This window comes from Salvelinus sp. IW2-2015, linkage group LG30, assembly GCF_002910315.2.
Source record: "Salvelinus sp. IW2-2015 linkage group LG30, ASM291031v2, whole genome shotgun sequence".
NCBI lineage: Eukaryota > Metazoa > Chordata > Actinopteri > Salmoniformes > Salmonidae > Salvelinus > Salvelinus sp. IW2-2015.
Genome location: NC_036869.1, coordinates 20,730,537 through 20,747,085, shown reverse-complemented (window position 1 = coordinate 20,747,085; position 16,549 = coordinate 20,730,537). Strand labels below are relative to the sequence as shown.

The following is a 16,549-nucleotide window of genomic DNA, read 5'->3' as shown; positions in this document are numbered from 1 at the left end:
CTACTAGGGCACGTTGTCTTGGTCTCTGCTGAAATTATATGGATGTGGGCCTTGCCCTCAAAAGCAGTCTATACACATAAACAAGTAACAAACAATATGTGGGTATACAGTAGCAGTCAACAGAAAGATAGAGATTGCAGATGTGCATGCGTCAGATCCTTATGTTGATAAATTAGAGAAAAATGTATTGCTTTTGTTTTGAGTCAATGCACCATGCTAATGTTTGTTTTGTGTGTGTGTGTGTGTGTGTGTAAATTGGAGTTAGAGGCCAGCTGTTGGCTGATTGAAGTGACAAGCTAACCCTAGAAGCTATCCTCTTGGTGCATGTGGCCAGGGTCTGATTCTAATCAATATATGGCCTATAATGAAGCCCATCACATCTCATTACATGGTAAATTACAGAAATGTGAACCCTTAAACTGCTTCCAGTCAACCCGCATCTTGTTCGCAGCTGAAACAGGGGCGGACTAGGACCAGAAATCGGCATTTCCAACACACCGACCGTGTTTTCCTATAGGCCTACATTATAAGCCAAGTTAGACGGGCCCACTGGTCTAAAAATGTACCAGCCTGTCTGGCATTTGCCCGAAATGCCAGATGGCCAGTCCGGCCCTGACCTGAAAAGCTCAGGGAGTGAATMATTTCCATTGGCTATTAATTGTTCTGTGTGTCACCCCCGATTTGGGATGGATGAGGTTGATAATCATCTTCCAAGCATATAATGTTGTGTTTCTGTTTCGTGTAATGAACAGTACTCGGTGGATCGTTGATGTTATGTTTGTTAAATTAGTTCAAACAGATCCGGACTGCGGTTATCTGATTGAAATAGTGATAACCGGGAGTGTTCTTGTTTTCTTGCTTCTAGCTGTGCTTGTGTCAGGGAGCAAGCTCTGGGAGGTATCCACAGCCCCCTTAGGATTTTCCTCCAACCAAACAACCAGCCTGGAATGGGAGCCACAGTGTCAGTATCGCCACTTGCAGGATGGCGTCAGAATCACAGYCGACATTCCCCCAAAACTGGAGGGCAACTGGGTGTCAACCAGGCAAGTTCTCTGCATTGTTCAAAGAAATGCTCTGAATATTCACTTTTTTCTTATATATCAGGTTCAGGCAGTGTTGGGGAAGCTACTCTGAAAATATAGTTTATCAAGCTACCAATTCTTTCACACTGGAAGAAGTTAAGCTAAACTAAAGCTACCCTTAAGAAAAATATAATTTACTTCACTAAAGTTACTTTGAAAAAGTAGTTCACTACATCCAAACTACTTGGTGATACATTATCATATCTAAATCAGAAATGTCATAGACTTAAGGAAGTCCAGACAGGAAATGAATATAAAAAAATAATAATTCTGCTTTATGTCGAGATCACAACTTATTTATCTCATGATCACGACTATGGGATGGTACATTTCATGCTAACATCATGCTAGTTGGAGTTCATTATCAGTTTATAAGTAGAGAATGTTAGCATGCTAAATGTCCTTTACCTTGAGCTAAGACTTGGTGGGCATTTAAGCCCTGAACGATGGCTGACAGGCAACCATGTCTCCCAACCTGTGTGCCACCCACAAGACCACTTGGCTAGTCTTGTGAGCGAGCRAGCTAGATAGTTAGCTAGGTAGTCTTGTTGGCTAGATAGCTAGCTAGCTTGTTATCTATGCTTGTTGTTAGCTTGCATAACTGRTATGAGTATAATTGTAAGGAACACTTAAAATGTTTTAAGAGTGGGTGAGCTCCATTCCTGACAGGCTGATTTAGATTCAATAGCAGCCTCAGAGGCCGATAAGCCAGGATGCTGCCTTGTAGGCTGTCTGCAAGGTGCCTTACATATGAAACGGCCTGGGACACAGGGCGCCCTAACAAATTAATGGATAATGCGTGCTACTTTTGTTTATTGTTTGATAACGAGAAAATTAKTTTGTGATCTCGACAAAACATCTCATGAGATAGACAAGTCGTGATCTCGACATAATGCATGGAGAACATTTTTTTTTATTCACATGTCCTCTCTGGACTTCCGTATAGAGTTTTTTTTTTTATTTAACCTTTATTTAACCAGGAGGCAAATTGAAACACGTTCTCATTTACAATTGCGACCTGGCCAAGATAAAGCAAAGCAGTTCGACACATACAACAACACATAGTTACACATGGAGTAAAACAAACATATAGTCAATAATACAGTGAAAAAAATAAGTCTATATACAATGTGAGCAAGTGAGGTGAATAAGGGAGGTGAAGGCAAACAAAATATGTAAATAAATAAAAATATAAAAAAGCCATGAGGCAAGTGAGTACAACACAGCAAGTAAAATAAAAACTAAAAAAAACACTGGAATGGTTGGTTGCAGTCAAGGCAAATGCAAAGTAAGAACAGAAATAATGGTGCAAAGGAGCAAAATATAAAAATAAATAAATACAGTAGGTAAAGGTAGTGTTGGGACTAAATGTAGATGGTTATGTACAGGTGCGTAATCTATGAAGCTGCTCTGACAGCTGTGCTATAAGCTAGTGAGGAGATAGGTGTTTCCAGTTTCAGAATAAAGAGTAACAAATTGCAAGAACACATCACTCTGGAGACAGATGTTATTAACAGAAGGTGTAATTAAATCAAATCAAATCAAATCAAATTTTATTTCTCACATACACATGTTAGCAGATGTTAATGCGAGTGTAGCGAAATTGCTTGTACGCGAAGCGAGCGCCATCTCGGTCGGCGCCGGAAGTTGCAGGTCTGATTAGGCCAGGTCTGATGCGAAACAGAAAGGAAATTTCCTACTTCACCCAATTTTTTCTCTTCTTTTGCAAAAACATAGTGTGTAGTTCCAGTAGTTAGCTACACCGCTACACGTAAATCAGCAGTGAGTTCCGTATTAGCTACACTGCTACATGGTAAAAAATAGTGTGTAGTTCCAGTAGTTACTTACACCGCTACATGGTAAAACAGTAGTGTGTGTAGTTCCAGCAGTTAGCTACACCGGCGACATGGTAAACAGTAATGTGTAGTTCCAGTAGTTAGCTACACGGGTAAAACAGTAGTGTGTAGTTCCAGTGTTATCTACACCGCTACATTGGTAAAATCAGCAGTTTGTAGTTCCAGGTAGTTAGCTACACCGCTACATGGAACAGTAGTCTTTGTAGTCCAGTGTTAGCACACAGCTACATGGTAAAACAGTAGTGTGTAGTTCCAGTAGTTAGCTACACTGCTACATGGTAAAACAGTAGTGTGTAGTTCCAGTAGTTAGCTACACCGCTACATGGTAAAACAGTAATTATCTACCGAAAACACTATCTAGAGTTGAATTTAGTTMAAGTACCACCAAGCTACTGCAACATTTCAAATTACTAGTTGAACTACATGTAGTTCACTAGTCCCCAACACTGTCTTCAAGTAAGTGGTTAACCTAATGTAATGATAAATAGGGAAGCTCTTCTATAGGCCTTCTTTGGATTTGTGAAGGTGCTGCTCGGTCTTGGTGTCCTCCCAGGTGATTCAGACATCATTGTTTGCGCAACAATTCCATATAGTGAATTGATATATCAATCATGTATCCATCCATCTATCATTTTAGTAATTCATTCATCCATCTGTCATTTTAGTAATTCATTCATCCATCATTTTGGTAATTCATTCATCCATCCATCATTTTAGTAATTAATTAATCCATGCATCCTTCCATCATTTTAGTAATTCATTCATCCATCCATCCAGCCATCATTTTATTCACCCATACATCCATCGTTTCATTCAATAATTTCATTTCAGCCATCTGTCTTCAATCTCTTCATCCTGTGTAGATGTGAAGTTCGGCCTGGTCCTGAGTTTCTGACCCGGTCCTATACCTTCTACCCGAGCCACCTGTTCAAGGCACTGCAGCACTATTACACTGACAGCGGGTGCGAGGAGCCCACCTACTCTCTGGTGGTCCGTGGCAARCTCCGTCTGCGCCAAGCGTCCTGGATCACCCGGGGTGCCACCGAGACAGAGCACCACCTTCACAAAGTGGGCATCGTCATCCACAGCCAAGGCGCCATGCACAGGCCGGCCGCCCGTCTACCCCCTGTGTGTGTGGGCCTCACCCTGGGCGGCATGGTGCCCGGGCGCCTGTATGAGCTGTACAACGCCCAGGCAGGGAGGGAATGCCTGGGTGCCCTGGGGTTCTCGATGATGGAACTGGGCTTGGTGAGAATGGAGACCCAGCATAAGCCCCATGGAGGTCTGGTTCAGGAGCTCTTCCTTGGGGACGTGCACACGGACTGGACAAAGAGGACGTACTATCAACCAACGGGTTACCAGCAACCATTGCAGAACGCTATGGTGAAAATATGAACACTCCATTAAGATACTGTAAAGTTTACTCCAATTAGGGGAGGGGGTGGTAGGGTTAGGAAATAATAATAAAGGAAAATATAAATACATTAAAAAAGAAAATATATATATATATATATATATATATATACTGTGTTTGGATAGATATGTGTTTACAAAAAAATATGGAAATGATGCAGACAATTACATTGTAGATTTAATCAATTTATCTGTAATATTAAAGCTGATCTATCCCCTCAAAATACTTTTTTTTTTTAAGTATCCTGTACATGTAGATCAAGGCAGGGATTTTAATTAAATGGTGTCTCAGGACATTATAAAGAAATGTAGTCATTCTCTCTCCATCCATTCTTCATCTGATGCTGAATGCATTCCATGGTGATTAACTAACTAACTCAAGCATTAAACTGTGTCCCAAATTCCAAACGAGCATACTATTTAGTATGTCTGGTCAATACATGGCTTCATACTATTTAGTATGTCTGGTCAATACATGGCTTCATATTAAGTAGCGTGCCATTTTGGATGACAGTTATATTGTATAATCCTAACCATTACCAATCCATATCTATTTCCATCAGCACCACATCCACCCCTGCCCGGCATGCGCCCTGGTCTTCCGGGGCTCGGAACAACGCCCCCCGGTGTTGCTCCGTGTCCCTGCGTCGGCCCCTCCATCTCTGCACGGCCGCTGGGTGAGCCAACGCTGTGAAGCCCGGCCTGCCGTCCTCTTCCTCACCCGAGACTTCACCTTCCGCCCAGATGAGCACTCCTGGGAAGGCTTCTACCACCACTACTCGGACCCCTCTTGCAGCCAGCCCACCTTCACCCTGCAGGCCTCGGGCCACTACGCTCAGGGAGACCCCTCGRCCAAAGTGGCGGGAGGCACCGAGTTCGTCTTCAAGGTGACCCGTGTCAGTGTCACCATCCTTGAGGGGGCCACGGCCAGGGTGCTCAACGAGACCCGGCCGGGAAGCTGCGGGAAGGTGGGGGGCTGGGAGGTGGGGGTGGAGCAAGATGTGACCCCCACGGATGGGTGTACCGTCTTGGGGATTAAGCTGCCCCACAAGGAGTACGAGCTGTTCAAGACAGAGATGGACCATCGACGGCGCCCTCTGCTGTTCATCGGGGAGAGGCCGACGGATGGCTCCAGCCCCGACCGTCCCCAGAAGAGGCCCACGTCTTACCAGGCCCCCATGGTGCATTGTGGCGAGGAGGATGCCCCCACGTCGTATCACCACACCAACCAGCTCAAGCTAGCAGCTAGTGGAGCCAAGAACCTACCATGGCAACCAAGCTTTGTCCTTGTCCTGGTCTCTTTACTGTTGCTTTGGTACGATGGCGGAACTGCTCACAGTGTATGAGGAAGCTCCATGTACTCCTCCTCAATATCAAGATAACGGCAGACCAAATAAAAGATTGCTTTTCAGGAGAGAATGATTTGTAAAGGATGGTACTCTATGTTCAGCAACCTGAATAAGTCAATCATATGACAATGACATCAGCATTGTTGAGGCCCTTGACATTGTGCAAAAGGAAACTGACGAACGTTCAACAAGTGTCAACAACTGTCATTTCAATGGTATTCCAGTGAACAAAATGTACAAGAAAACTGTACATACACTGACTGTGTATAAAAGTTGCATATCTATCATATTATATACAGTACGTGTATCACTTTGTTTTCTTTTAAACCAGAGATGCCTTTTGGCAAATGCTTAAGACCCATAAGAGCTTCTTTCTCTAAAGATTTATTTTCCCTTCAAATTACATAAGGCAGTATATTTTCGAGCAAAACAAAGGACAATACTGACCGATAAATTCAATGCACAAGCAACCGRCATTCAAATGTACTTCAGATTGTGTAAAATCAGGAACTGGATACCAAAGAGGAAACGTAATTGTGTGTCTCATCAACAGGTCCTAATCTAATGTGTTCATTTTTGATTGGAGGAAAACCCCACCTGAAAAGTGCACTAATTGGACACTAGTTTACAATGCTATCCTACAAACCATACTTATTGTCATTGTTAAATTAATTGGTATATTAAAAGGGAAGATATGCTGCAATTATTGCATTGTCTGTGTGTTTTTATATGTTATGTACAGTCTGTCCTGCTTCTTTCTCATCTTGCAAATATCTTCACAAAATCTATCATCTTGATTTACTAACCAGCTGCTTGAGAAATAATTTCTATAAATTTCTATAATTTCTATAAATAATTTCTATCATTATTCTATCATTGACATGAATAATAATGAATCATAAGAATAATTAAGAATATTTAAGAACTGAGTGTGTAATATTCATCCTAAAGGCAAAATAGTCACTTCAGTACTACAGTAAATGCTGTATTCTTCAATCTAACAGGCTTTCCAAACAATGGTCCAAGTTTGAAAGGCCAGATGCTGGACATGAGTGCTGCCATGTGAGAACTAACTGGCATATGGCTCACACATGAAGCATTGCTATCCAGCTCCAATTTCTGGAGCATAACTCCCTGAGTAAAACACAGAGTAATATCTGGTTGGATGCATTTGATTAGAATGCTCAGCCTATAACACAATTTACCCTACTCAGCAAAATGACAATTATTTGCGATTTTGAAATATTGTAGATACTTTTTTAGCTAGAAGATCATTTGTAATAGACAGGAAACTTGGGTAACACTATAATAACTGTCATGAATTAACAATAAATCATGTATAAACAATAAAGTATTTCATTATTTGTAAAACTTTATAAACAATTATAAGCATTACAAATGTATGATGACTTATACTGAACAAAAATATAAACACAACATGTAAAGTGTTGGTCCCTTGTTTCATGAGCTGAAATAAAACGTACCAGAAATTTTCCATACGTACAAAAAGTTTATTTCACTCAAATGTTGTGCACAAATTTGTTTAGATCCCTGTTAGTGAGCATTTCTCCTTTGCCAATATAATCCATCTCTCTGACAGGTTCGACATATCAAGAAGCTGATTAAAAAGCATGATCATTACACAGGTACACCTATAAAAGGCCACTGTAAAATGTTCAGTTTTGTCACACAACACAATGCCACAGATGTCTCATGTTTTGAGGGAGCGTGCAATTGGCATGCTGACTGCAGGAATGTCCATCAGAGCAGTTGCCAGAGAATTTAATATTMATTTCTCTACCRTAAGCCGCCTCCAATGTCATTTTAGAGAATATRGCAGTATGCCCAACTGGCCTCAGAACCGCAGACCACGTGCACGCGAGCAATCTGGTCAGCATGTTACAGTGATGATGATCATTTTGGATTGGTAGTTGACCATTTCTATTATTTTTAAGTCTGCATTGGCGTAATAAAATAGGAAAAGACTGCGGTTGTTCTGTGAAAGAACGGACGAAAGATTGTAGCTGGCTCCGGTGGTGCAGTCAGAAAAAGCTCAAGAGGAGAAGATCCATATGAGTCACTTTCAAAGGCAACATACTGTTCAGATTAACTCCTCTCATAATAGTGATGGTGGCTGCTAGACCCATGAGGTCATCTTTCGGGTTTGAGCAAGTGTACTCCAGGCTTGGATTGAAAATCTAACGAAAAACCAAGAGGGAGAGAAAAAAAGACGGAAGATGACTGGCATTTATCAGAACACTAATGTACAGGATTGTCATTTAATGGACTCTAAAGCCTCCTAAATCCATGTTCCACAACTGGGCCAATAACAACACATGGATCCACCATGGTTATGTTCCAGGACGGCTAGGAGGAGGGTGGTGATGACTGAGGAAGGCCGGGGAACGACCGCTTTTTATAGTCTGTTTGCGGTTTCTGTTGCGCGCCATAAAAGCTGAGCGTCAGGCAAGGGCGAATTACGGGCTAACCTGTTTGCAATCAAGCCAGTGGCTCGTTAAAGGCATCCGTTAAAAATAAATTATAAAAGTGCTTTTAACTGCTCCCTATTTGGTGAAAGCGACTGCTTCCAGGGACATGCGTCGTTGTGTGCCAACTTGGCTGCGGAGTTAATTGAATGGGCTGTTCGTTGAGCAGTTGACTTTGGATGAACGTTTAGCCAGTGAGTTCTGTTAGCAAAATCAGAACCAGAACCATTGTAGTGCCATTGTACCTGATGCACAATGCTAATCTAAATACGTGCTCAGACAACCAATTATCTGGACAGCTTCACCAACTGTGGGAATGTCTGGATTCTGAAGTGGGGTCTCCGAAAAGTGTCACACTTCCTGCAGGAAAAGAATGCTCCGTAAAATAAGTAGAAAGAAGGCAAGCCAAACATGCTGAGAAAGGTTTCCTTTCAGCGAAACAGGKTTTCCAAACCTCAGACATTTCGGTGGGTTTGTTTTACTAATGCCCTGTGAGAGAACACTTGATCCAGTCTTTAGAATGTACAGTCTTGGCCAAAAGTTTTGAGAATGACACAAATATTAATTTTCACAAAGTCTGCTGTTTGATGGTATGATGGCAATTTGCATATACTCCAGAATGTTATGAAGAGTGATCTGATGAATTGCAATTCATTGCAAAGTCCCTATTTGCCATGCAAATGAACTGAATCCCCMAAAAACATTTCCACTGCATTTCAGCCCTGCCACAAAAGGACCAGCTGACATCATGTCAGTGATTCTCTYGTTAACACAGGTGTGAGTGTTGACGAGGACAAGGCTGGAGATCACACTGTCATGCTGATTGAGTTCGAATAACAGACTGGAAGCTTCAAAAGGAGGGTGGTGCTTGGAATCATTGTTCTTCCTCTGTCAAACATGGTTACCTGCAAGGAAACACGTGCTGTCATCATTGCTTTGCACAAAAAGGGCTTCACAGGCAAGGATATTGCTGCCAGTAAGATTACACCTAAATCAACCATTTATCGGATCATCAAGAACTTCAAGGAGAGCGGTTCAATTGTTGTGAAGAATGCTTCAGGGCGCCCAAGAACGTCCAGCAAGCGTCAGGACCGTCTCCTAAAGTTGATTCAGCTGCGGGATCGGGGCACCACCAGTACAGAGCTTGCTCAGGAATGGCAGCAGGCAGGTGTGAGTGCATCTGCACGCACAGTGAGGCGAAGGCTTTTGGAGGATGGCCTGGTGTCAAGAAGGGCAGCAAAGAAGCCACTTCTCTCCAGGAAAAACATCAGGGACAGACTGATATTCTGCAAAAGGTACAGGGATTGGGACTGCTGAGGCCTGGAGTAAAGTCATTTCTCTGATGAATCCCCTTTCCGATTGTTTGGGGCATCCGGAAAAAAGCTTGTCCGGAGAAGACAAGGTGAGCGCTACCATCAGTCCTGTGTCATGCCAACAGTAAAGCATCCYGAGACTATTCATGTGTGGGGTTGCTTCTCAGCCAAGGGAGTGGGCTCCCTCACACTTTTGCCTAAGAACACAGCCATGAATAAAGAATGGTGCCAACACATCCTCCGAGAACAACTTCTCCCAACCATCCAGGAACAGTTTGGTGACGAACAATGCCTTTACCAGCACGATGGAGCACCTTGCCATAAGGCAAAAGTGATAGCTAAGTGGCTTGYGGAACAAAACATCAATATTTTGGGTCCATGGCCAGGAAACTCCCCAGACCTTAATCCCATTGAGAACTTGTGGTCAATCCTCAAGAGGTGGGTGGACAAACAAAAACCCACAAATTCTGACAAACTACAAGCATTGATTATGCAAGAATGAGCTGCCATCAGTCAGGRTGCCACGACTGTAGACTACAGAGAAAATGGACAACAAGGGCCAACGTGCCTAAATTGTTTTTGGAGCATCTCACCTCATCATATGGATATGGATGGCCGCCTTTACCCCTTTATACGCAGCAGAGCCCACACATTAACCCTCGCCACAAAGCCAAACTGGTGAAAAACTTTACATCACTGTTTGCACCCATGACTTCGATAAACTTCCTCTCTCACACTTTTGTTCTCATTTCAAGCTGTTAAGAAAATCCCATTATTTCTGTGCGTATATGAGCTAAAAACATCAGCTGTACTTTAGCTTCTCTGGCTCTGAGAATGCATCGCTATTATAAAATGTTAACTCCTTTCCTTGTCGAAACAATTAAAGTGCTGTGTACGACCACAGATCTGCTGCATTATGGGTACTGTACTGTTGCCTCATCAGCTGCCAGGAACAAGGGCCTGTATATCATGACCTAATGTTAATCTGGAAAAATGGAGGAGAAATCCTCATTAAGTTACTTTGAACGAACCTATTAGGTCCCACTAGTCAACAGCCAGTTATGTTGTCTCCCACTGAGAAACAAAATTAACCTTTGTGGATTGAAGGTACCCTAAAACAGCTACTGTTTCTATTGGCAACGCTCTATATCACAACATGTGCATCGAAGAGCCATCACAATGTTTCTGGAAAAGCTTCAGCAGTTACTGTCCCCCCCCCCCAAAAAAAAGACGCAATGAGTGCTAGTTGTCATGACTCCAAAAGATCTGGCATACTCCTGCTTCCAAATCCTATTTAGACAGTAATGGTCCCATGTATCAAAATTGTAACATGGTCTTTGCATATTTACAGGTTGAAATGTGTTGCATGCAATCGGCTTCCTCGTCAGACAAATATTTCTGCCTTGAGGGCCATTAAAAATGTTCAGGGTTATACTTACGTGGGGCAAAAAAGTATTTAGTCAGCCACAATTGTGCAAGTTCTCCTACTTAAAAAGATAGAGGGAGGCCTGTAATTGTCATCATAGGTACACTTCAACTATGACAGACAAAATGAGGAGAAAAATCCAGAAAATCACATTGTAGGATTTTTAATGAATTTTATTTGCAAATATGGGGGAAAATAAGTATTTGTCAATAACAAAAGTTTATCTCCAATACTTTGTTATATACCCTTTGTTGGCAATGGACAGAGGTCAAATGTTTTCTGTAAGTCTTCACAAGGTTTTCCACACTGTTGCTGGTATTTGGCCCATTCCTCCATGCAGATCTCCTCTAGAGCAGTGATGTTTTGGGGCTGTTGCTGGGCAACACGGACTTTCAACTCCCTCCAAAGATTTTTCTATGGGGTTGAGATCTGGAGCGACTGCTAAGCCACTCCAGGACCTTGAGAATCCTTCCGTTGCCCGGGGCGGTGTTTGTTTTGGGATCAATTGTCATGCTGAAAGACCCAGCCACGTTTCATCTTCAATGCCCTTGCTGATGGTAGGCTTTGTTACTTTGGTCCCAGCTCTCTGGCAGGTCATTCACTAGGTCCCCCCGTGTGGTTCTGGGATTTTTGCTCACCGTTCTTGTGATCATTTTGACCCACGGGGTGAGATCTTGCGTGGAGCCCAGATCGAGGGAGATTATCAGTGGTGTTGTATGTCTCCATTTCCTAATAATTGCTCCCACAGTTGATTTCTTCAAACCAAGCTGCCTTACCTATTGCAGATTCAGTCTTCCCAGCCTGGTGCAGGTCTACAATTTTGTTTCTGGGTGTCCTTTGACAGCCTCTTTGGTCTTGGCCATAGTGGAGTTTGGAGTGTGACTGTTTGAGGTTGTGGACAGGTGTCTTTTATACTGATAACAAGTTCAAACAGGTGCCATTAATAACAGGTAACGAGTGGAGGACAGAGGAGGCCTCTTAAAGAAGAAGTTACAGGTCTGTGAGAGCCAGAAATCTTGCTTGTTTGTAGGTGACCAAATACTATTTTTCCACCATAATTTGCAAATAAATTCATTAAAAAATCCTACAATGTGATTTTCTGGATTTTTCCCCTCATTTTGTCTGTCATAGTTGAAGTGTACCTATGATGAAAATTACAGGCCTCTCTCATCTTTTTAAGTGGGAGAACTTGCACAATTGGTGGCTGACTRAATACTTTTTTGCCCCACTGTATGTCTGCAAAGGACAACAAATAAAATCTAAACATATGCTGGTTTACTTGTTGCTCAAACTGTTAGAACCAGGAAGGTGGGTTATTTTCCCCATGTACTTGAACAAGTTACAAACAATGGTCCGCACATTGCCAATACTAATTATGACATACAGTTAACACCAAKAAGCCTATTTGATGGTGAATAAGTGTGCTTGATGCATAGTTTAATGTAGTGCACTTGGACAGTTAATTTTTTATATGTTTTTTAACTTGGAAACGCAGCCAGACCTCAGTTTTATTGAAAAAACCTCAATGAGTACCAGATTCATTAAAATAAAGAGGTGATTGAGCTAGACACTAGCACATTAGAGGCTGCTGCCTATATTAAGACTTGAAATCACTGGCCACTTTAATAAATGGAACACTAGTCACTTTAATAATGTTTACATATCTTGCATTACCCATCTCATATGTATATACTGCATCCTATACTATTCTACTGTATCTTATTCTATGCCGCTCTGACATTGCTCATCCATATATTTTTATATTCTTAATTCCATTTCTTTACTAGATTTATGTGTGTTGGGTATATGTTGTGTAATTGTTAGATATTACTTGTTAGATATTACTGCACTGTCGGAGCTAGAAGCACAAGCATTTCGCTACACCCGCAATAACATCTGCTAAACACGTGTATGTGACCAATCAAATTTGATTTGACTTGACAGTTGTTGGATTAAAGTCACAACCCTCAATCAAAAGGGGGAGGAAAACATTTAAACTGGAGCACAAGTGACCACAGTCCTGACCTGTGAAACCTTCACAATGTCTCATCCTACAGCGGATTCTGTTTCTAGGAGGACAGTTACATCTGCACAATCTCTCCTGTGACAGACATTGATTTGAATATAAATTGAGTCAGCTAGCTACGTAGAGTGACATTTGCTGATATGGGTTCAAACATCAGCACAACCTAATTTAGGATTGAATTAATTCAGGCCTAAAGGCAACGTAGCCATAGACCAGCACCTTCTGGGACTCACTTTGTCAGAGTCTGCCAGCATTCCAATAGCTAGTGTCTTCAGTCATACCCCTTGACTTATTACACATTTTGTTGTGTTACAGCCTGAATTCAAATTTGATTCAATATTTATTTTTTCGCCAATACCCCATAATGACAAAGTGAAAACATGTTTTTAGAAATGTTTGCACATAAATTTAAATACAGAAAGATCTAATATGCATAAATATTAAAATACCCAAATCAATGCTTTATAGAAGCACMTTTGGCAGCGATTACAGCTTTGTGTTGTCTTGGGTACGTCTGTATCAGCTTTGCTTTGGGGATTTTCTTCCGTTCTTCCCTGTAGATTAAATTAGATGGGGAGTGGTGGTGAACAGCAATCTTCAAGTCCTTCCACAGATTTTCCATTGGATTCAAGTCTGGGCTTTGCCCAGGCCACTCAAAGGCTTTCACATTCTTATTCTGAAGCCATTCCAGCATTGCTTTGGATGTGTGGTTGGGGTCATTGTCCTGTAGGAAGGTAAATTGTCACCACAGTTTAAGGTTATTTACACTTTGAAGCAGGTTCTCATCAAGGATTTGCCTATTTTTGGTTCCATTCATTGGTCCCTCTATCTTTACTTATCTCCCAGTTCCTGCTGCTGAAAAGCATCCCCATAGCATGATGATGCTGCCACCACCATGCTTCACGGTAGGGATTGTTAGATGGGTGATGAGCTGCACCTGGTTTCCTACAGACATGGCGCTTTGCATTTAGGCCAAAGAGCTACCCTTTTGTCTTATCAGACCACAGTCTTTTGCCTTATGCTCCGAATCGTCCACGTGCCTTTTTGCAAACTCCAGGCGTGCTGTCATGTACCTTTTTCTCAGGAGTGTCTTCTGTCTGGCCACTCTACCATAAAACCCAGATTGGTGAAGTGCTGTAGAGACTGTTGTCCATCAGGCAGGTTCTCGGCCAAGGAATTCTGTCAGACTGGTCATTGGGTTCTTGGTCACCTCCCTGACCATTATCCTTCTTTCCCGGTTGCTCAATTTGGTCGGACGCAAGCTCTAGGTAGAGTCTCGGTAGTTCCATATTTTTACAATTTCCACACTCTAGAWTTTTTTTTAGAACCATCCCCAGATATATGCCTCATCACAATTCTCAGCAATCTACAGATTGGACTTCATGGTATAGTTTCTGCTCTAACATGCACACCAACTGTGGGACCTTATATAGACAGGTGTGTTTCTTTCTAAATCATGTCCAAATAATTTAATWAGCCACAGGTGGACTCCAATCACGTTGTAGCAACATTAAGGATGATCAAAGGAAATTGGAAACACCTGAGCTCAATTTGGAGTGTCATAGCAAAGGGGTGTAAATWCTTATGTAAATTAGATATTTCTCCATTTCATTTTCAATACATTTGCTAAAAAAAATCCCAAACCYTGTTTTGACTTTGTCAATATGGGGTATTGTGTGTAGATGGGTGAGAGATAAAAAAATATATATTGACTCTATTGTGAATTTAGTCTGTAACACAACAAAATGTGGAATAAGTCAAGGGGTATGAATACTTTCTGAAGGCCTTGTATGTACACTACAGGCACAATTGGAACCAATCCAGTCAAGGGCCAAAACTCAAACATCTAATGTGGTTTTCCTGTGGTCACTGTGGAGTAAAAAACATCTGTAGTGTTTCATCCACCAGACTATAGGTCTGTAACGTCTGTGAAGAGAATTATTGGAAACCATCCATTTCCTCATAAATCTTTATGACAAGTCTTCTGGTGTAAATTCCTCCTTAAGTGTATATAAACATTCCCGATGGAAAATTGGCACACGTCAACACACGGTGTCAATGCATAGSGTATTTCTGAGTTGACCCGTTTTCAGGTGCGTCGAATAGGGTCGATTATCCTTATCACAGTTTTGAGAACATTCCACCGCTATTTTTCTTGGAAATGACAATTCCCAAGCTGAATCGAAAAATGTAAATGAATATGGGGTCATTTCCACAACAGTGTCTCTAGATGTACAGTATCTAGGCCCCACCAACTTAAACAACAGTTCCTACTGACTTCAGGTGCACCTCAGGAGGTCACACCAAAACCTGAAGTGCTGACAGAACGTTTACAGGGTGTTAAAGATACAATAACATGAATAAAACAACTTCTCATTTAACACCACCACACATTGAAAGCCAATTACCAGAAGGAAACATAGTTTTCAACGTAAAAAAAAACATTGCAAGAACCACAGCCAAATAAAGCATACCATCTATAGCTAATGTAGCAGCAGATGTCAGTGGAGATGTATTGGCTGTGAGGGGAATGCTAATTTCAGATGCTGACATTTCCCTCTCCAATATTTAATCTAAAGTAGCGACATCCAACTAAGTCCCTCTTCCCTCGGACACGGTGATGRGCTTGGACACTGTGATGAGCTTTTTACAGCTTCCTCAGCCAGAGGATGAAAAATGTAATTGTTTACCGGACCGGTATGTTGAACAAAGAGGAAATTACTTCACACAGAATTAGGTAGGGTCTTTATTCATTTAATTTATTAAGACGCTACATAGTCCATCAAGGTTTAACACCATAGACTGACTACTTGACTAGGAATAGGAATTTTTCTTAGACTTATTTATATACATACAAAACAGTTGCCGACTGCTTACATGGATCACGATGGTAGACAGGTCAATTTTAGTGTTTTCACAACCATTGGGACAGCGTAGCTCAGCTCAGACCTGTTCTGCCCTCCCTCTAAGCAGAATTATGCTTCACGCACAAGTAGATACAGTAGTTTACGCTCAGTCACACGTCGATACAGTAGTTTACGCTCAGTCACACGTCGATACAGTAGTTTACAGCTCAAGTCACAGCGTCGAGTCATGTAGGTTACTGCTCAGTCACCACAGTAGATACAGTAGTTTCCTCCAGTCACACGTCGATACAGGTAGTGTTATCGCTCAGTTCACAGACGTCGAGATACAGTAGGTTCGCTCAGTCAACGTGAGATACAGTAGGGTTACGCTCAGTACACCGTCGATAGCAGTAGTTACTCAGTCCACACGTCGATACAGTAGGTTACTCTAGTCACAGCGTAGATACAGTAGGTTCTCTAGTCACACGTAGATACAGTAGGTTACGCTCAGTCACACGTGATACAGGTAAGTTACCCGGCTCAGTCACACGTAGATACAGTAGGTTACGCTCAGTCACACGTAGATACAATAGGTTACGCTCTCCCTTGCTCTTTCCTCAAATCCATACTTCCATCGGCAAGTTATTTTTTGTTATCCATAATCTGCGACAGTGAGATGAAAGAAATTGAGTGTATTGCATTTTTGACATGAATCCCATTAAGGACAAAGCAATCAAAAACAGTAGGGACAA

The 16,549-nt window shown here is 41.9% G+C and overlaps 1 protein-coding gene and 1 long non-coding RNA gene across 2 annotated transcripts; both read left to right on the top strand.

Moving 5' to 3' along the window:
• The first annotated feature begins 746 nt into the window (after positions 1-746).
• Positions 747-7,199, top strand: LOC111955390 (protein APCDD1-like). Its single transcript, XM_023975618.2, has 3 exons — positions 747-1,043; positions 3,802-4,321; positions 4,915-7,199. The coding sequence occupies exons 1-3, from the start codon at positions 775-777 to the stop codon at positions 5,695-5,697; spliced, it is 1,572 nt and encodes a 523-aa protein (XP_023831386.2). The 5' UTR covers positions 747-774; the 3' UTR covers positions 5,698-7,199.
• Positions 7,200-15,933: 8,734 nt separating this feature from the next.
• Positions 15,934-16,398, top strand: LOC139023259 (uncharacterized). Its single transcript, XR_011474401.1, has 3 exons — positions 15,934-15,996; positions 16,220-16,248; positions 16,342-16,398. It is a non-coding gene; the product is annotated as an uncharacterized lncRNA (long non-coding RNA).
• The last annotated feature ends 151 nt before the right edge of the window (positions 16,399-16,549 follow it).